Source organism: Mercenaria mercenaria, chromosome 5, assembly GCF_021730395.1.
Source record: "Mercenaria mercenaria strain notata chromosome 5, MADL_Memer_1, whole genome shotgun sequence".
NCBI classification, from domain to species: Eukaryota; Metazoa; Mollusca; class Bivalvia; order Venerida; family Veneridae; genus Mercenaria; species Mercenaria mercenaria.
The window spans coordinates 7593128-7615433 of NC_069365.1; the positions used below are offsets into that span (position 1 = coordinate 7593128).

The 22306-nt window shown below is 34.5% G+C and overlaps 1 protein-coding gene across 5 annotated transcripts in view; it reads right to left on the minus strand.

The window, feature by feature from the left end:
* Positions 1-22082, minus strand: part of LOC123558087 (interaptin-like) — a 42500-nt gene extending 20418 nt beyond the window's left edge. For 3 of the 5 annotated variants that reach the window (XM_053542597.1, XM_053542594.1, XM_053542596.1), the window contains exons 1-6: positions 21961-22082; positions 12879-12931; positions 12290-12372; positions 10542-10618; positions 9936-10033; positions 8665-8851 (exon numbers count right to left, since the gene is read on the minus strand). In XM_053542597.1, the coding sequence (XP_053398572.1) occupies positions 8665-8851; positions 9936-10033; positions 10542-10618; positions 12290-12372; positions 12879-12914 (481 nt within the window). In that variant the 5' untranslated portion in view covers positions 12915-12931; positions 21961-22082. Of the gene's footprint in view, positions 1-373; positions 822-8664; positions 8852-9935; positions 10034-10541; positions 10619-12289; positions 12373-12878; positions 12932-21960 lie in introns of those variants that run through there. The other 2 variants (XM_053542595.1, XM_053542598.1) reach the window with 2 other exon arrangements.
* Positions 22083-22306: the final 224 nt, after the last annotated feature.

Below are 22306 nucleotides of genomic sequence, written 5' to 3' on the forward strand. Positions count from 1 at the left end.
ACATGCTGTAAAAAATTATGAAATTTTACAATTCAGCGAAATGATTTAAAAACAGTTCCAATAAAACTCCTTAATACCCATTTATAAGCTACAATAAAATTTATTGCATTCAATGGTGTAGCACTAAAGGATTCATGCAAAGGAAGACTATACAAAATTAATTTTCCTTTAATAATAGTTTAGCTGAAAAAAGTCTCATCTTATAGACACTATAGTTTTTAATTGATTGTCAAGTCACCATAACATCTAACAAAGAAATTTCATAAATAATAGTGTTTCATACTTGTATGTTATCATTTTGTATTTGGCAACAAAAAAACAGTAACTTAAATATTAAAAATCTTTTGTATATAAATGAAAAAAGAAGACTTACTTAAGAATCTCAGCAAAGATTTCTGACATATTGAAAATTCTGAGACTAAAATCTAATTTGATCAATTAAAACTTCAAACTGAGTAACTCAAAAATACAGATTGATAGGTCAACGATCAGCTACTGAGAGCAAGTCAACAAAACTGTGACTGAAGCCTGTCACACTGTGCTCCCATAATCCCCTAGTGTTCTGCTCCATCAAGCATGACCCTTAATTATCAATTATACAATCACCTGTTCTCATCAAATTTCACACAATAAACTATTAAGTGCAGGAAATAGATCAGTGAAGTTGTAAATCAGATAATATTTAATAATTTACTTAAACATTTCAACATACAGGAAACAATTACTTTTATAGATGATACGGATACTTTGAACAAATAGAAAAAATATTGCAATGTCTGATTGTGCTGGAATGTACACAATGAACAAATGCATTTGTAATCTATATGGTTTAAGGGTGTATCTATTATTTATATTCATATAATTATATATATTGGAATAAGATAATGTGCAAAAAAAATCCTTTCAATTTCAAAAAAAATGAGAAAGCCTACTTTAAAAATAAATTGTTTAAACATTTAAAAATCAATAAAAAATATTCTTCTCATATTTTGTTTTAAAGTTACAAATGAAGTACATCTGAAAATAAGCTGACAATAATGATAACAACAGAATAATGAGAAACACTAACAACTAGACTAAATTAATTCAAAGATAAATAAAATTTGCTGATGTAAAACTTGATGGAACCATTTACACACAGCAAGCATGGGTCTGAAAGCTACATCTCTCTCTAGCCATAAGCCAATCTGTTTACTTGGTGAATTCTACATTCTTGGAAAGGTATTTTTAGAAAAATAGACATAAAAAAATGAAAATCAAGAAGTCTAAAAACAGCAACAATTTCCATGTCACAACTGGCTAAAAGATAGGAGTGCCATGTTTCAGCTTTGTAGTAACTGCAACTGAATATTGCTTCCAGATACATAAACTGTGAGTAACAACGTTGAATACTGGGTCCAGATGTTAATAACTGTGCATAACAATGTTGAATACTGAATCCAGATGTTACAATATGTCAGTAACAATGTTGAATACTGGTACCAGATGTTAATGGGCATGTCTCCAAGGATATCAGTTCATTTTCTTACAACACCAATTACAGATGTTTAAGAACAGTTAACATCTATAAAAAGAAAGTCATAAACCAGTACAATGTATTTTGCAAGATTGTTTCTACGAGAATGGTTTGAAGCATAGCAGCTGCTGAATTATTTTAGAAAAAATATATCTCGTTTAGTGATTTGTTGCTGAATAAATCATTGTTTGGACTTGGAGTTCAGATCCGAAGGAATTATATCACGAGGGTGCAGCCCGAGTGATATAATCATACGCATCTTAACGACAAACAATGATTTTATTCAAGAGCAAATCACTAAATGAGATATATTATTTCGAATCTAACATGTAACCAAGGATTTTAAAGTGCATCCTTGATGACATTCATTAAATATTTGCCCGTTTTCAATTGGTTTCTTTTCCAGCAAGCCACTATGCCATTTGACGCTATGACGCAATAATTGTGACGTCAGAAAAATGTGTTGTATAATAATTCACTGTTTTCAGCCTTCTTTAATAGGAAAATGAATTGGATCCTGTTAAAATTTTCGGAATGTAATATTTTATATATAAATACCCACTTTAAGTCACCAAATGAATTTTGTTTTACTTACAATTACTGTCAATAAAACAATTTGTAAACTGTTGAAAAATGAAAGCATGCCATTAAAAACTATTTGTTTATCTAGAGTTTTTTTTTTGAAAACTGTGATGAATGAGAAAGAAAAGCTGCACAGGTCTCTGAATCACCCCGAATTTTTTTTGCAAACCAAAATTTTTCTTGTTACTTAGATCTAAAACAGGCAACAACATTAGTACCAATATATTCAACATATGTTGTAAGCTCATAACAAACAGATAATTTTGGTTAAATTAAAGTTACAAAGTAACGATTAAAAAAAAAAAAGAAAAAAGGGAGACTATCTAACCAATTGAACTACAAGAAGATGGAAAGGATTTGGCGTGCCCTGAGTCCCGCTGTGGTAGTAGTCCTGTTCTTTGTCCTAACCATCTGCACTAGTAAATTGAATGAAAAGAGCGGCATCACGATGAAGCTTTACTCTAAAAAGAGGTGAAAACAAAAAAATCCAAGGAAAAAACACGTTCACACTTACAGTTACAAAAGAAAAATAACTAATTTTAACTATTAAGGAAATTAAGAAAAAAATGTAAATGTTAAGATAATATGGACTACAACATAAAAAATTTGCACATGTTCCCATTGGAAACAGGTACATGTTGATATGTAATAGAAACACTTTTATTTAATTCTCAGCATTTCTAAAAACAATGAGCAGAAAGCCCAAAATTTCACAAATTCAAATATGCTCTGTGGTCTCTTTTGAAAAATCCTTTCTCAATAAAGCACACAACTGCTACTGCAAAACACATTTTACCTGATATCCCCGAGTGAGCAAGTATGTAAATATTGTACAATTTTTATCTTAAAGGGTCATAATGACACTGTACATAATGCAGAGCTCTGCTATATTTTTGTCTATGAACACAGAATATATTAATTTCTTGGTAAATCCTATTTTTGATAATTGATTTCTCACATATTATGTCAAAGGTTTGAATATTTAGCTCACAAGTAGAAATTATTATTGAGTTTGCTGTTTTTGATAACCTCCCTTTATGACTCTGATCGTATCAGTTCATGTGTAATATTGACAGTAATGATTTTTTATGCATACTCAAATGAATAAATTTAAACTCTGCACATGAACATGTTGAGAGGCTATGCTAATCAAGAATCAAACCTTCGACAAATGTTATAAAAAACTAGAAAATGCTTTTGTAAAAAAGCGCATGTCTCTCCAAATGCAAAGTCCTATAGGCAAGAAGTCAATAGGGGTCAGGAGCGAAAGTTAAAGAGACACTGATGGTTGGCTGCAATAGGGATCATCTACTTGGCATGTCCAGTCATCCCGCTAAATTTCAACACTCTGGGCCTAGTGGTTCTCAAGTCACTGTTCAGGCTCCTATGACCTTGACCTTTGATCAAGTGACCTCAAAATAAATAGGGGTCATCTACTCTGAATGTACAATCATCCTTAGGTCAAATGGTTCTCAAGTTATTTCCAAAAAATGATTTTACATGAACAGGCCACTGTGACCTTGACCTTTAATTGACTGACTCCAAAATCAATAGGGGTCATCTATTCTGCATGTTCAATCATCCTATGAAGTTTCAACATTCTGGGTGAAGTGGATCTCAAGTTATTGATCGGAACTGGTTATCAATGTTCAGACCCCTGTGACCTTGACCTTTAACAGAGTGACCCCAAAAACAATTGAATAGGGGTCATTTACTCTGTATGAACAATCATCCTATGAAGTTTCAACATTCTGGGTTGAGAGGTTCTCAAGTTATTGATTGGAAATGGTTTTCCATGTTCAGGCCCCTGTGGCCTTGACCTTTAATAGAGTTACCCTAAAATCGTTAGGGGTCATCTACTCTGCATGACCAATCAGCCTATGAAGTTTCATCATTCTGGGTCAAGTGGTTCTCAAGTTACTGACCAGAAATGGTTTTCAATGTTCAGGCCCCTGTGGCCTTGACCTTTCACAGAGTGACCCCAAAATCGTTAGGGGTCATCTACTCTGCATGACCAATCATCCTATTAAGTTTCAACATTCTGGGTCAAGTGGTTCTCAAGTTACTGACCAGAAATGGTTTTCAATGTTCAGGCCTCTTTGACCTTGACCTTTAATGGAGTGACCCCAAAATCGATACGGGTCATCTACTTTGCATGTACAATCATCCTATGAAGTTTCAACACTCTGGGTGAAGTGGTTCTCCAGTTATTGATCGGAAATGGTTTTCCATGTTCAGGCCCCTGTGACCTTGACCTTTGACTGAGTGATCCCAAAATCAATAGGGGTCATCTACTCTTCATGATCAATCATCCTATGAAGATTCAACATTCTGGGTCAAGTGGTTCTCTAGTTATTGATCGGAAATGGTTTTCAATGTTCAGGCCCCTGTGACCTTGACCTTTGACAGAGTGACCCCAAAATCAATAGGGAACATCTACTCTTCATGACCAATCATCCTATGAAGTTTCAACATTCTGGGTCAAGTGGTTCTCTAGTTATTGATCGGAAATGGTTTTCAATGTTCAGGCCCCTGTGACCTTGACCTTTGACGGAGTGACCCCAAAATCAATAGGGGTCATCTACTCTTCATGATCAATCATCCTATGAAGTTTCAACATTCTGGGTCAGGTGGTTCTCCAGTTATTGATCGGAAATGGTTTTCAATGTTCAGGCCCCTGTGACCTTGACCTTTGACAGAGTGACCCCAAAATCAATATGGGTCATCTACTCTTCATGACCAATCATCCTATGAAGTTTCAACATTCTGGGTCAAGTGGTTCTCTAGTTATTGATCGGAAATGGTTTTCAATGTTCAGGCCCCTGTGACCTTGACCTTTGACAGAGTGACCCCAAAATCAATAGGGGTCATCTACTCTTCATGACCAATCATCCTATGAAGTTTTAACATTCTGGGTCAAGTGGTTCTCTAGTTATTGATCGGAAATGGTTTTCAATGTTCAGGCCCCTGTGACCTTGACATTTGACAGAGTGACCCCAAAAACAATAGGGGTCGTCTACTCCAGCAGCCCTACAACCCTATAAAGTTTGAAGGTTCTAGGTCAAATGGTTCTCCAGTTTTTGCTCGGAAATGAAGTGTGACGTACGGACGGACGGACGGACGGAAGGACGGACGGACGGACGGACAGACAGGGCAAAAACAATATGTCTCCTGGGGGAGACATAATAATTATTCGAAAGAATTTAACAAGAACTATCTTATTTTCATGTAAAAATGTGGCAGACACATCAAAAAATATATAAAGGTATTAGAACACTTTCAAGTTAATTCTTTCCACAAAGCAAGTTGCTGACAGAACATTTTTCAAAGACACTTTCGTAATTTTTCAGACTTTTTTTTTCAAAATTAAAATTAGGTTTTTAACCATTTTCATGTTTCAAGACTAGCATCAAGTTCAAGGACTTTCCAAGGTCTATGAGAACCCTTCAGATACAGTTCGGCCAAAAAATACAAATGTACATAGCCCTAGCCCTAGATACTTTGAAGTCACTATAATTCATATCTGTATATATACATGTATAGGTAATACAGGCATAACATATGGTTTTTTTTTTAAATAGTAAGTTTATTTTGTGCATTATCTATCTTCCAAAGCATGAGAATGAAGCAAAGTTATAGGCAGCAAAAACTAAATACAACACTTAATCCTGTTTTTTATAAAAGTATTAACTGTTTTTTTCCCATATCAATATCTGAAATGAAGGCACAGCACTGTGTGGGATCATTTCTTCTAACATTGGAAGGTTTAGTCCTGAAGTGTGAAAATCTGAAGACAATACAATCTTTACAATGCATGTTTTTGTTTAAGTTCCGCTATTAAAGGTTAAGAGTGAAAAAGTAGTCACATTATCACACAAAATGTTCTTTCCTCTGGTCAGCCATACTGAAACCGTAAGAGAGCATGAACGTTTTTTGCACAGCACTTCCAGTTATACAGCAGAAGCAAGAAAGAATAGCAAGAGGAGAGGAGGTAACAGAAGATCATCTGGAGAATCCCTGTGAAAGAACTGGTAATACATAGGTCACAGCAAATATTAGTGACTTTAAAGCAAACAGCATCATCTTTCTAACACAATACATAGCACAACAAGCAAGCTAAAATAAGAAATAAACATAATGCATAATGAACAGAAGAACCTGCCAAATGGGTCACATTTTAGTAGGAAATATGTTTTTTTATATACTGAAGAAAAGACGCAATGTTACTTTTGTGTTTCACAATTTTAATAATTAACATTTTGTCTGTTTTCTGTACTTAACACTACATACAAACTGTACAAAATACTTTTCCCCTAATTAAAAAAATCTGCTTAAAAAAACCCACTTTTTCTTAGCAAGAGGGCAATGACAGCACTATCTTGCTCACCTGACTCAAGTGGATACATGTTGCTTACAGTCCAGTTGGTAGTTTTAACATAATATATTATGACATATATGAAAGGCAAGTCTTTGTGATTTTACATATTCCAAGGTGTAATGGCATGCAAAATATGTATACTGTATATTTGCATAATCAAAGTAGCATGCAAACATTATACAATACGACTGAAAATGATGAACAAAGATTATACAGCCAGAAAATTTTTGTCTTTTTTTTTCAGTAATAATGATTCTATTACAGTAACATTGACCATGAGCCCCCAAATACATGAACGTATTTTAAAATTAGGCCAGTAGTGTCTGATTTTTACAGCTTTTTCTATGCATGTCTAAATAAATATGGCCAACCTTCGGGGTGGTGTGGTGTGGGGGGTGGGGGAAGAAGGGGAAGGTGGATGTGCATTAAGGCATCAAGTAACTGAACTGGAAGTCAAAAAGACCTTGACTCTGGTATTATTTAGTCATTGTGTAATGTTTGAAATCTCCAGCTATTAACTTTTTGACTTGACCTAAATGAAAAAGATTACCAGAAATTAAACCAGGTCCCTTTGACCTTAACTTTTGAGCCACTGACCTCGCCCCCCACACCCCCTCCCCAAAAAAATAGGGATCTTCCTCGAGTGGCAATAACATAATGTGTAAAGTCTAAATGTATTAGCTATTATACTTTATGACTTGTTAGAGTCTCGAAATCATGTTCAGTCCCTAAGTCACTGTAGCCCTGACCTTTGATCGACCGATCTCAAAAACAATAATGGGAACCTCTCTAAAATATCGATGGGCAAACAACAACATTCCACACTATGTCCTATTTTTGTTCAAAACGGAGACAAAAATCAGCTTGTAACTTTCCTAAATGTGATAAGTGCAGGTTTGACTGTTTATAAAGCAAGGTGATTACACAAAAGCGCTGTCAACTCTGGTCCAAATATTAATGCTGATACAGAACAATGATAAATACATACAGAAGTTAAGAGTAATTACAATATGAAATTAGCCAGAACATAAAACTGGAAGAAAATAGCACCTGTAACGTGTAAAAGAAACTTAAGAAAATGTAAACATTTAAAATCTGTATGTTATTCTCCTTTATCAATAATGTGTACACTTGTTCAGACCGTCTATTTTTTACAAGAGATTTCTGGTACTTAGTGACTTTTAACTAATATAGCTACTGTAATTTTGTACATCAATCAGTTGATAGATCACTGTTTTATTATCATCTTAATGGTCATATTTTCAAGCACTGACAGCCCTTTTATATTACACACAAAAAGCAGCACAAGCAAGACAAACTACAACACTTCAGTTTGGGAATAGAAATCATTCATTAACACTGAGGAGTCAGCTAGTGCTCTGCATAAGTGAATGCTATTATGAAAATGCAACTAAGTTTATTTGAGTAGCTATTTGACCAAAGTAGGATGCAAAACACAATGTGCATAAAACAAGAGCTGTCCATAAGACAACACACTCAACTTTTCTCAGTGCTTGACTCTGAATTAGAGCTTTGCCAGTAAAAGGGGCATACCTCTGTCAAAATTCAATCAGAGTTATGGGGATTGTTTCTTCTGGTGTAGCCTTTGACAGTAAATAACAATTTTAAGTTTCAAGTCAATAGCTTTGAAAGTAACAGAGATATTGGACGTTATATAAAACTTTAACTAAAGAATTCTAGTAAAAATTCAGAACACAGTTATGGAGATTGTTTCTCCTGGTGTAGACTTAAATAGTAAGTTTCAAGTCAAAAGCTTTGATAGAAAAAGAGATATTTGACTTTATCAAAAACTTTAACCAAAAAATGCTAAGTTAAAAATGGGCATAACTCTGATAAAATTCAAATCAGAGTTATGAGGATTGTTTCTCCTGGTGTAGACTTTGATAGTAAATAACTATTTTAAGTTTCAAAAGCTTTGATAGTAATAGAGATACTTGACTTTATCAAAAACTTTAACCAACAGCGACGCCATCGCGAGTGCAATAGCTTTACTTTTTCTTCAAAAAGTCAAGCTAAAAATCAATCATAGATTTATGTTAAGTGTCAGATTTATACCAAACAGACCAACAAACAAGTGTTTCAATTCATGATGCAAAACCTTAATTTTATAAGCTTTCCCCAATGTAAGTGAATTTCCTAATATTCCCAACTGTTAACAATTCATTACCTGTTTTCCTCTTGAGAACTTCAGAGAAGTCGTCAGGTAGACGTGTGTCTGTATCACTAACAAACAGTAGGGATTCAATCATCTCTTTCAGCTCATACTGACTCTGGGTGTCCATATCTAGAGCAGGTGCTATGAACCTTTCTCGAGCTTTGTCTTGAACCACACAGCCTAACAGAGCTAGCAACAGCTGTAACAGTGACATATTCAGATATTAATATGCCCAGTGCAAAAAATATAGTATACAGTCGACATCGTACTTGCAACCACCTCTATTAAGAGATTTTTGTATTAAACGACCGGTCAAAATCCTCCCCCCCCCCCGGAAAGTTTTCAGTACATAAATTCATTCCATTAAACGACTTTTTCATTAAACGACTAGCGACCACATTAATGTAGTCCCGACAGGTAAAATATTCGACAAAAGTATCTATTAAGCGACCGGGTACCAAAATTCTACCGGGCATTTTTTCATCTGTGTAATTAGCGAGGTCGTTTTGCATGTGACTGAATGCAATTAACCTTTGTATCAGTCAAACTGACAAACAATCTAGCCATAATTTTCATGGTTTGTGGACTTGGAAAAGTGTTCACGATGTTAAAACAGATTTTTAAACCATACATGTATGTTACTAATAGATACAGTTACATTAACATTAAAAATAACTTTTCTTTTCATCTGACTAAAATTCATTAAGAGACCATTCCATTAAGAGACCACTTCTCAGCAGTCCTTTGGGTGGTCTCTTAATACAATGTCGACTGTATATATATATCATACCATGAGATAAAATACACAACTTACAACCTGATAAATTTTTCTAAATTTCTACTGTTCAAGTTTTTTAGTATCTTGTAAATTTTTTACTGAAGTTTTTAATTCAGGAATTCAAATGCTTCCCAAACTGGAAACTTTACTTGCCAATCAGGAAACTGAGTTATCAGAGCTAAAATAAAAGTTAGCGTTATGCAACTTGTCCATTGTAGTCACCTCAAGATATCCAATATACAAGTGAAGTTTGAGAGCATTAGACCCAGCAATTTTAAATAAATCTGAATACACGCAAAACTTAATTGATGGAGACTTCAACGAAAGGGTGAACAGAAAACAAAAGCTCCACTACTTGAAAAATTTCAATCAATCCAACTAACAATTCAAAGCCTGCAAATGGTTTCTACAGAACCTTTTACTGAAAAAAATGCACAGGGAAGATTATATCACAGAACTAGAATTTTAATTTACTTAGTATTAATTTATGTACATCATCACCAACCTTTCCCATCTCTAGTTCAAACATATCACCCCTTACACTGCTGGCTAACAGCTGGAAATTTATCAGACTTCCATCTTCAAATGACTGATGATAACATCCTAGAATAGAACAGAAATCACGATTAAAGAACAAGGTTTAAAAACAACAGCAAGAGCAAAACACAAGAATAATTTCAACAAAAGAAACTTCATGGTGAAAATCCTAAATTTAAGTCTGTAAAGTATATTGTGTAGCGGTGCAGTGGTATAAACAGCCTGATCTTCTCTTCTCTCTGGCATTTCATTATTGTGGTACTCCCAGCTTATTTAAAAGAGTTTCAACTGACTGTGCACAGAGAAATATTAAAATACCTGTTACATGATTTTGATTTTTATACTAATTTAAAATTTCCTCCTTTAATGTAGGCACTAAGGACCTATTGGTACAAGTATTCACATTTATGGTACAACGAAGCCAGGAAGAGACATCTGCTCTCCCACCCCTAACTCAAAGTGGGCGCTCTACCACTAGTCTAGGCGTGTGAGGCAGTTCAAACCATCACCTGTCATACTGCTATATGAATAATGAATATTTTTACATGCAATGACAGCATTACTGTTGGTTTACCTTCAATGTATGTTTTAACACTGTCTAGCCTCTTCTCCACACTGGTCTGGATAGCACTATCTGGTAACAGATCCCCACTACAAAACAAATACAATTAACTATAAAAACAAACTCGTAAGTACCACACTGCACTGCTTTATATTTCCACAAAACTTGAAAAATGCTTTTCATAATTAATGTATGCCTTAAAAAAGAGGAGCATTAGTCTTACTCTAGTCAGTAGCAGTTAGTGTTGGTAATTCAACCCAGAGGTTGTGGGTTCAAGCCCTTCTGGGGTTATGACCCTGATGCCTTCTTATATGATATCAGTACTTGAGAGTGATTCAAGTACACTTCAAGCTTTAATCCAGGTTGAGCTAAAATAAACTAGCATATAATATTAAGTATCTAGTATGTAGAAATCTATCATATAGTAATACTGTATAGGTGGACGGATAGCTCAGTGGTTTGCACATTGGCCTTCCAATCCTGAGGTCGGGGGTTCGATACACGGCAGCTACTCGGGAATTTTCAGAAACGCTTTTCAGTGTTTCCCACCCAACTAGAGGTGTACTGGTCAGGAACCCAGGCAATCCTTGCGTGTATCAGTGCTATACACTGGGCACATTAAAGAACCAGGCTGTCTTTTCGCAACGAGCTCTGGTCAGATCGCTCTGTGTCTGTACTAGTAGAGGATGAATTATGCGCCCTGTTTGGCTGCATTTGAACTATGTAAAGCGCCTTTGAACGTGAAATTGATCATGAAAAGGGCGCTATATAAATCTGGTATAATAATAATAATAATACTGTATATTATTATATGTAAATAAAATGTTGATGGTGCGTCAACAGTATAGACTATTGCTTTTAAATGTTATACTGTTCAAAAATATAAAAACAATGGGACATTAAATGCATTCGACAAACATATTGAATCTAATCTGTTATCAATGTTTTAATTCAATAAAAGGTATATTATTATTATAATATGTGAGACAGTGTACCTAGCAGCCACCTGTATGTGAGACAGTGTACCTAGCAGCCACCTGTATGTGAGATAGTGTACCTAGCAGCCACCTGTATGTGAGACAGTGTACCTAGCAGCCACCTGTATTATTAAGCAGCTACCCACCCAAATGGATTTTTGTCATAATTTCAAATGTGACTTCAGCAGTCACCTGCCTTTAGTAGCCACTGTGTCACTCCCTTGACTGGCTGCTTGAATGATACAAATTTGACTGTATAAATCCCATATTCTATCACCATTGATTATTTTGCCACCTAACCTTTAATTCGATTTACTGCTGAATTCAGGCACTTAAAATTTTTTCCTACAAAATTTACATCAAACAGCATTAGTTTTTTAGTGTTAATGCCCTTACATCAAGTTACACGGGGAAATTACCTTGTAGTAATTTAAAAAGAAATCTGCACCAAAATAAAAAACACTATTGTTTAATGAAAAATTAACATGCAAGACTAAACTGTGCAGCAATGACTAAATGCACTGCCTTGCATGTCAGTGCTTAAATTTACATAAATAACCTTTCCATGTATGGAAAGATTTTTTCCATGAAATCATTTGTTCCATAAATTGGGTGGAAGCATATACTTTTTTCAGTGTGAATGGGACTGAATTTCGCCCATTATTTTGGGTAAAAGCACTGTAGAGAAACAAAGTGGATAAGGAATATACTAGGTTAGCAAGTGATGTATATCCATGGACATGCTAGAAACTTGATGATGGTGAGATGAATGTAAATTATTACCAGGTGCACAAAATGTCTGTTATTACACTAAGGTCCCGAAGATCTTCAAAGTTACTGATTGACCGCACACTGAGAGCATCCAGCTGTCACAGAAAAAAGAAACACTAAATAAAGTACATTTATACCATATGTAAAAGATTTCATTAACCCTTAGCCTGCTGGCGGCAAGTGATTCTGCCTTTGCGACCAGTGCAGACCAAGATCAGCCTGCACATCCGTGCAGGCTGATCATGGTCTGCACTGTTCGCTATTCAGTCAGTTAATTTTCAGTGAACACCCCTTTGAATAATAAGTCGTGCTGCCCATATTGAATGATGGACCAGTCCATTTTAGAAATTTAGCAGGCTGAAGGTTAAATAACATCTTGCATAATATTAAATACATATTTAAGAAATTATTAAACTACATACATGTATTAGTACTGAGTAATATACAGTCGTGTATTTGAGAGATTTATACCTGTAGCATATGAAAATGAACATCCAAAATATTATGAATTTACAATTTTGATTTATACCTTTTAAGCATGAACAAAACAGGGTTTTTATTAGACTACAGATGTAAGGAAGTCCCACAATTAATGACCTACCCATTTCAGTAGAGCAACTTTTTTATTAAGATCCATTCTGTGTTTCGTCTCCTCTGCAAACATAAACGTTGAAACAAAAAGAATGTATTATGACATTTTGTATCTGAATTTAACAAAAATTCTTGAAGATATCCTAAACAAGAGGAAGCATTTGCGATTTCCTTTTAGTAATTTTAAAAATGTTTTAGTAATAACTGTGGTGAAGTAAAATGTGACATTAATTAAGGATTTGAATGAGCTTTAGCGATCCCAAAAGTTTACTAATTTTCCCAACTATCTAGATAAGCAATCATGTGCTCATGCAATTTTCAGGTGTACAGTCTGAAGATTAATTTGATAATGTAGTTATGTTCAATCACTTTCAAGTTTAGTATAAAATAGTTGGCTGATTTATTATAGTGCCATTGAAATTTGATGACCCTTTATATCACCAAACAAATTATTTTCAATATTTTGCATTACTGCTCTTGGTTTTTAATAATGTAGCTACTTCTAGCTATATATATAGCTAGATTTAGCTATATAGCTAATTTGTGACTTTTCTGGGACCTGTTTACATGATATAGGTTTAAATTCCGATTATTTCACGAACTGGCCATAAATTCAATTTCAAATAAAACTTACATTGTATCGAAAGGAGATTTAATTCCTCATTGATTTATGTAAAAATTATCAAATACAGTTGACTGGTCAGTTCCGGATCACTAAGGGCTATATTTATTATAGAGCTTCGGAAATATATCTTTTAAAACAAATTTTTGCACACAGAGAAAGGAAAATCCTTTTGCTTTTTAAATTACCAAATTTGGTTTGAAAATTCAAAGTAAATAATTATTCTGCAGGAGCAACAGTGGTGTCATCACTTCGGTCAGTTTCGGATCATTTTGGTCAGACTTTGATCATTTTAGAATAAAACTTAAAGTTATAATCCTGTTAAAAATCACCGTTTATATAAAGCAAATAACTTTGTAGATTTGTAGAAAACAGTCTAATGAACAAATTCGCCCATTAGTTAGACTTGGATGGCCAAATATTGTTGAGATACGAATGGATTAGTGACCACCTGGTAATTAAATATTTCATGGTTTTATATATAAAACCATGAAATATTTAATGACCAGGTGGTCACTAATTCACTCGCCAGGCTTCACCGAATTCCGTAAGCCAACGAAGACAGTGTCACATGACAAAAATTTTAATATGTTGAAAACAACAATGGCTGATCGGCTGTGACAGGATTTTGTGTAAAGACGGCGGATAAATGCAGAAATTTACAAATATTTTGCTTTTCGATGCCATTTCTACAAATAATACATTAATGTTATAAAATTAAGCCTGTTGTTAAATAAAAGGAAAGGCAGTTTACTAGAAAATGCGATACGAATGTGCTAGACAAGTTGTTGTTTTGTTTCTTAAAATAGATTAGCATGGCTCTTTGTACGGTCCCGTACGAACAATCATTTAGCGTGGCTCGTATTACGGTCCCGTATGTTTCACAATCAATTTGTCTACATCTGCACAGTAATCCCTAGCTAAAAGTTAGGCTAAGAGATGTTTATATAATATGCTGTTACGGATCTCTGAGCTAAAATGAATCCCGTACTGACACCTAACCAGGAATCGATTTGCCGTACGAATAGCCACCTGCGGTTTATTTCACTATTCATTTGGGACCGTATGATTAGCCACTTCCTTTAGCATAGTCACGGACATATCCGAATGATGGCGGTTGTGTCACTGAAACCGAAAGTAACAATTTTTATATCCGTCTCCATCAGTGGAATCTATCAATTTACAAGTAAATTTATCCAGTCAATGTCTTCTTGAATGGATGTTTTATGCGTTGCTGTAGAAAAATGACCTTCCTATTACTTTAGCTATGTAATCTTATCTGGCCAGTATTATAACTTTAAATGCACTGTGACACCTGTGAAATGATAATTGTTTTCTATCATCCAACCAAATCATTACATTTTGACAGACTTGAAAGATAAAAATATTTTCTTGTTTAAAAATAATTTCTCGATTGTTTTGTGTCTCTGTTGTGTGAGTTCCAGATCACATGGATTGACAAATACGAATTTTCTCCACATTCCAGCAATCTGCAAAACTTATATTTCGATATGTTATTTCCCTTATTGAAACAAATATTCATGCTTAGAATTAAATGATTATTTTCATCATGTAAGTGTACACAGTGCTGTGATCCAGAGCCCCCTAATCAACTGTAATATCTAAAATTACGAACCTATGTATGCACTGTACACAATTAACATTTAAGGTCGATCGGGGTATTATTGGACAAACCAATGAACATCGGTTATTTTAAAAGATATAATCATAACAAGAGCTGTCCGTAAGACAGCCCAGCTCGACTATTCGAAATATTGTCACAGAAGCAGGAAATTATTACCCAAAATGTTAAATATCAAAAGAGTTTAAGTTCGAAGGGGGACATAATTTGACCAAAATACATATCAGAGTTATGGGACTTGATGCTATCAACTAGTTTTATAACCCCGAAGAAACATGTTAGGTTTAAATTCAATATCTGCATTAGTTTTGGAGATAGTAACTTGCATGTAAACTTTAACCAGAATTTTCTAAGTCCAAAAGGGGGCATAATTTGTTCAAAATACATGTTAAGAGTTATGGAACTTGACCTAGTGAGGCTGGTAATTGACCTAGAAAAGGAATAAATAAGATTCAAAGCTATATGCCTTTTGGTAATAGCTGTATGTACTTGCACGCAAAACTTTAACCAGAATTTTCTAAGTCCAAAAGGGGGCATAATTTGCCCAAAATACATGTCAGAGTTATGGGACTTAATTCTATCAACTAGTTTTATAACCCCGAAGACACATGTGAAGTTTCAATTTAATATCTATATTAGTTTTGGAGATAGTAACTTGCATGTAAAACTTTAATCAGGATTTTCTAAGTCCAAAAGGGGACATAATTTGCCCAAAATACATGTCAGAGTTATGGGACTTGTCCCAGTGAGGTAGGTAATTGATCTAGAAAAAGAAAAAATAAGTTTCAATTCTATATGCCTTTTAGTAATAGCTGTATGTACTTGCACGCAAAACTTTAACCAGAATTTTCTAAGTCCAAAAGGGGGCATAATTTGGCCAAAATGAAGGTCAGAGTTATGGGACTTGGTGCTATCAATTAGTTTTATAACCCCGAAGACACATGTAAAGTTTCAATTCAATATCTGCATTAGTTTTGGAGATAGTAACTTGCATGTAAAACTTTAATCAGGATTTTCTAAGTCCAAAAGGGGGCATAATTTGCTCAAAATACATGTCAGAGTTATGGGACTTGACCCAGTGAGGTAGGTAATTGATTTAGAAAAAGAAAAAATAAGTTTCAAATCTATATGCCTTTTAGTAATAGCTGTATGTACTTGCACGCAAAACTTTAACCAGAATTTTCTAAGTCCAAAAGGGGGCATAATTTGGCCAAAATGAAGGTCAGAGTTATGGGACTTGGTGCTATCAACTAGTTTTATAACCCCAAAGACACATGTGAAGTTTCAATTCAATATCTGCATTAGTTTTGGAGATAGTAACTTGCATGTAAAACTTCAACCAAAATTTTCTAAGTCCAAAAGGGGGCATAATTTGCTCAAAATACATGTTAGAGTTATGGAACTTGACCCAGTGAGGTTGGTAATTGACCTAGAAAAAGAATAAATAAGTTTCAAAGCTATAAGCCTTTAAATGATAGCTGTATGTACTTGCATGCAAAAACTTAACCAAGGTGTGACGCCGACGCCGACGTCAGGGTGAGTAGAATAGCTAGACTATTCTTCGAATAGTCGAGCTAAAAATGCATTATTACACCAGTCACGTGTTTTTTAAAGTTTTTGCCGCCTGATTTCAGACGACTACAGAAGCAACATCGATAAAAGGTAACAAAAATGCAAACAAAAATATTCACCTATGCAGAATAAATCAATTTCCTGTTACAAATACTAACATTCCGATATAACATTTGTTGGAATATTTCTTTGAAAACATATACAATGATGTGCTCAAGTTGTGATTTGGCACCCGAGTACAGTCGGAATGATAAAAAAGCAATGCAATGTATTATCAAGGTAGTCTGTATGACAGAAAGGCTTTGCTCTCCATGGAGGCCCATCAAGGGGTGTTTTTGGACACTTGTTTAAAAAGATTGTAAGACTATATTAACCGCATTAATAATAAATTTTACAACAGTCCAAATTTTCTGCTAGTTGCTCGCAAAAGTTCAATTATAATTGCTGAAGGGGTTGGTGGAGACACAGACCAAAAAGAAAGCCCCTCCTGCACCTACCCCCATTTGTCTCGTATTCACACACCTTCAAGAAAATCCTTGCTACGCCTATGAAACCATTACAGTGATTAACTAAAATTGAAAAAAGTGTAGAGTAGATCTATATTTCATGCATATAGGAATGAATATTGCCTAGAAATGCATTACTCCACAAAATATTCCTTACTGAATGTGCCAAAATCAAACTGATGGTGTATGACTAGTGTCATAAATACGTGTCCGGTAATACCCCGGCATGACCGATAACTCCCCCTTTGAACACCTCAAATTAATTGTATACGTAACAAGTCATATGACGTAATATTGACTAATCTATTTTTGAGAAATGGAAAGTACACATGCAGCTGTAAAGTGAGAAAGGATTTCCGAGTCTTGTTTATGGTAAGTCATGTGAAACTTTATTTTTATGAATTTTGTCCAATAATACCCCGATAGACGTTACCATGTACAGTACGCCTAGTCCAAATAATTGTACTCAAGAGTTGAATATCGTTATATTTTTTAGACTTGTCGATATCCGCCTCCGAGTAAAAAACCAGAAAAGGTAAAAAATGTGTTGGCAATGTTTTCTTCTTTCCGTAAACGGTACGTAATACTCAACGGAATCCGTTGGGCGGGAATTATGTTAACATACAGCGAGGGATGAAATAAAGAAATATATACACAGAAAGCCTTTAATTTTTCCTTTCCAATGATGTATATATATTATCTAGATTCCTTAAAAAACTTTCAAACTCATGGCAGTTAAAAAAATTCAAAGGTTTAAATCGCGTGTACTACATACTGGAAATGGCCGATACAGGTAAACACATTACTACAGTACTACTTTCATTGGTCACGCCTCTGACCGCCATTACATGAAGACATTGAACCGTTAGAGGTTTAAATTTTTTTTTACAACAAAAATTCTTGATAAATATGTCCTGTTCTTACGTTTTTTATTTACTATTTATGATTTAAAACAACATGTAAGCTGTTAGGGCTAAAAAATCATGACTACTGATAAATTGTTAATTTCAATGGACCACAGTTTCCACCACAGATTTGATTGTTTCTGGTTGAGACCTCTAGGTAGACAACGTAAAATATCAAAATGTAAAATCGGTCAACCCGAGGTCTCATTATTTAGACTACAGTATGCCAATATGCCTTAGCGGTAAAACCAATAACTTTACAAGACTGTGTAGTGTGATTTATCCTCCATTAGTTTGGTCCTTCAAATTTTTGACGTTTAGATTGCCCCGTCACAAATATAAAACAATCTGGATGACGAATTATTTTGTCTACTTTGTCTGCATGTCAGTTAGTCCAAATAATTGTACTCAAGAGTTGAATATCGTTATATTATTTTGACTTGTCGATATCCGCCTCCGAGTACAAACCAGAAAAGGTAAAGAATGTGGTAGCACTGTCCTCTTCTTTGCGTAAGTAACACCCAATGGAATCTGTTGGGCGGGAATTATGTTATAATAATGCAACGGATAAAAAAAAGCAATACATACATAGAAAGCCTGTAATTTTTCCTTTTCAAAGATGTATATATTACCGAGATTTCTTGAGAGAAATTCAAACTATGGCAGTTAAAAAAATGCCAAGGTTTAACACGAGTGTACTACATATTGGAAAATGGCCGATCACCGGTAAACACATTACTACACAAAGCGTTTATATTGGTCACTCCTCTGACCGCCATTACATGAAGACGATTGAAACGTTCAGTGATTTTTTTCAGTTTTGGGGGAAGGGGGTCGGTGCCCTTTGGAGGGGGAAAAATAAGACGTAAAACTAAGAAAAGGGGAATTTTCATTTGTGTGTAAATAAACTATAGTTTCAAGTTTATTGATAAATTCAGGGCCCATAAGAACATTGTGACATGACATATCATGCATATAACACAATGTAGCATATCAATACCAAATATCTGAATAAATTTTTCAAATGTAGAGGATAAGACATCCATTAGACTACCAAAATTTACAGCAGACATCTGGTCCCTTCCTAAACAAGTCGGTGAGTGGCCGTTTTTTTTTATTTCTGTCAAATTCTGACATTTGCAGTCACTGTTACATTTGACCTGTCACAATAAAACACAAACTGTAAAAAAAATTGCGTTGGACTAGTCCCTTCCCAAAGCATAAAATCAAATCCTGACTGACTAGAAGATGGAAAACTCAACACTACCCGGCCAAACAAATAGAATGCAAATCATTTACAGACTATCATTCAACAGCGTTGTTGTGCAGAATAATAAAGCGCTTCGATGATACTGATTTATCAAGGGAAGTTACTCCAAACGGTGTCGATGTAAACAAAACGCGAGATACCGCGGTGAACTGTTTTCTATATGAAAATAAATAAAATAAACTAGTGAATTATGATTTAATTAATTGGCATTTTATTTTTTATTTTCGGAGGGGAATTTTAGGCATCGGAAAGGGGAAAAAAACATACTATTTCGAGGGGGGAATGGGGCCGAATTCCGCCGAATATTTTGGTGAAAAAAAACGCTGACGTTAGAGGTTTAAATTTTTTACAACAGAAATTCTTGATAAATATGTCCTGTTCTTATGTTTTTTATTTACTATTTATGATTTAAAACAACAGGTAAGCAGTTAGGGCTAAAGAAAAATCGTGACTACTGATAAATCGTTATTTCAATTGACCACAGTTTCCACCACAGTTTTGATTGTTTCTGGTTGAGACCTCTAGGTAGACAACGTAAAATATCAAAATGTAAAATCGGTCTGCCCGAGGTCTCATTATTTAGACTACATGCCAGTAAAAGACTGATATGAAAATTTATACAATAATTCAAGTCTAAATACAAAATTTATCAACTTATACCCTAAAGCACTGTACAAGCTTTATTTTCAAGCTCCTTTCAAAACATCTGTGTAAGACTGCAGGAGGTAAATACAGTGGCAGTGGCTACGATTACGGTACCGTAATCCTAGCCTCCGATTCTAGGATTACGGAAGTTCCGTTTTCCTAGACATACCTATGAGAATAGGCTAGGATTACGGAAGTATTTAAGAGGCATCAAATATAATACATGCATAAATGATGTTGTAAACTTACTTTTTTCACTTAAAATAGCGAAATGAAATACGAAAACGAATACGGGTGTTGATTTCGCCCGATTCTATATGCGAGGAAATCTAAAGTGACTGGCAAAATTAAATCATAAACTTTTAAGGAATAAATATTTAAAAAAATATTTTTGAGCTATTATTAAGAATATATATAATTCTTCATTTGTCTGCCAATTTTCAAACAAGAAATATATTTATTAAGTGTGGTTTTGGAAAGAAAAACTTATTTATACATACGGATGTTGATTTCGCCTGTTTCTTTAAGATTATACTAACCCGAAATGGGTGATCGATAGCACGAAATAATAGGACAGGCATGAAAAAAAAAACACACACGATATTTTTAGTGAAATAAGTTAGTTTACAATAACATTTGTGCATGTCCTAACATACATTTGATGCCTCTTAAGTATTTCCGTAATCCTAGCCTATCCTCATAGCTGTGTCTAGGAATACGGAACTTCCGTAATCCTAGAATCGGAGGCTAGGATTACGGTACCGTAATCGTAGCCACTGCCAAATACAGTACACCCAACTTATGAATTGGCGAAAATAATTAAATACGTGAATTACACAAAACGAGCGCACACTGAAGACATCACTCAGCCGACGCGCTGCTGGGATATAATTTTAGTAAGTTCTAAATTCTAATTTTGAATTTCACTGGACTGGAGCCTGTGCTTTCGACGAATACAGGTCTTTACTCCTCTGGGACAATACACCCTGGGACTTTACACCTTCCAAACCTGAGACATTACTCCTCCAAAAGGAAGGTGTAAAGTCCAAGGTTTTATATATATATTTTTACAACTTTTTCATATATTTAATTATTTTATTCAAAATTATGAGTATAAAATCTTGTTTATTTTTTAAAAATCAAACTTTATAGCTGTAATAATACAAAAGTGAAAATGATTTGTGTCACACTTTTCTAAGTTCAAGATTAAAGTAACCTTAATATAATTGTTATGTTAATCAATTGATCATCACAAAAGAAACATTAACATCTGAATCTTTGATGTTTTAATGACCACTGATTGATAATATTTAAAGCATTAGCATCTTACAAACACAATAATTTACCAAGTTTGCACACCCAAATATAGTAACAAGAATTTCAAAGGTTAATTGATCCTTTGATGATGATTGCAATTAAAAATTTTAAAAGAATTAAATGTTTTGTGTGATATACTCATAATCGGAACAATGCACATTGGATAAAAATGGGCACAGTCTGTGTGGCGTCACGTACAAACTGTTGGGCTAGGTCCAGCATACATGGAGCGCATGTCTGTCTGGGATTGGATCCGTAAACTCCTTGTTCTGCCATTCCTGCCAAGCAATCATATCGCAACAACGTTTAACAGTCTAGAAGCGCGTGCTACCAATGACCAACAAAAGGAGCTTGTCCATTACATCAGACAACAGTGGATAGAGTCCGAGTTATTTCCCATTGAGAGCTGGTGTGTCTTCAGGTACAGGATCCGCACAAACAATGACATTGAAGGTCTAGGGTGTAAAGACCTGGAGGAGTAAAGTCCAAGGGTGTATTGTCCCAGAGGAGTATTGTCTCGATACCCTTTCGACAAAGTTTTATTTATTCAGCTCAACTGTTATGAAGATCTGCTATAAATTTAAAATAAACGGTAAATTCAAAGGTTAGCTACATTTTGTTACCTGTTCCTTTCACTGCATCTTCGGTTTGGAATTCAAACTAAAATACACAAATTCTTTGTTGACATCCCTATCGTAATTTTGTTTTTAAAATTTGCGGCGAGCCTCGTTTTAGAGAGATTGTGAACTTCCGGTTTTATTCGTTCCAAATATATTCGTAATCATTCATTTCGGAGCCGTGTCAATCTGTTACGCCCTGTCTTTATCACCGTATAGTGTTTATAGCATTTAGAGGAATACAAATAAATGTAAAATGTTGCTGTGATAAAATTTTTTGAACAGCTCTGTGGTGCAATTTATTAACACACATGTATGAAGTACATGATACAAGAAGCTTTA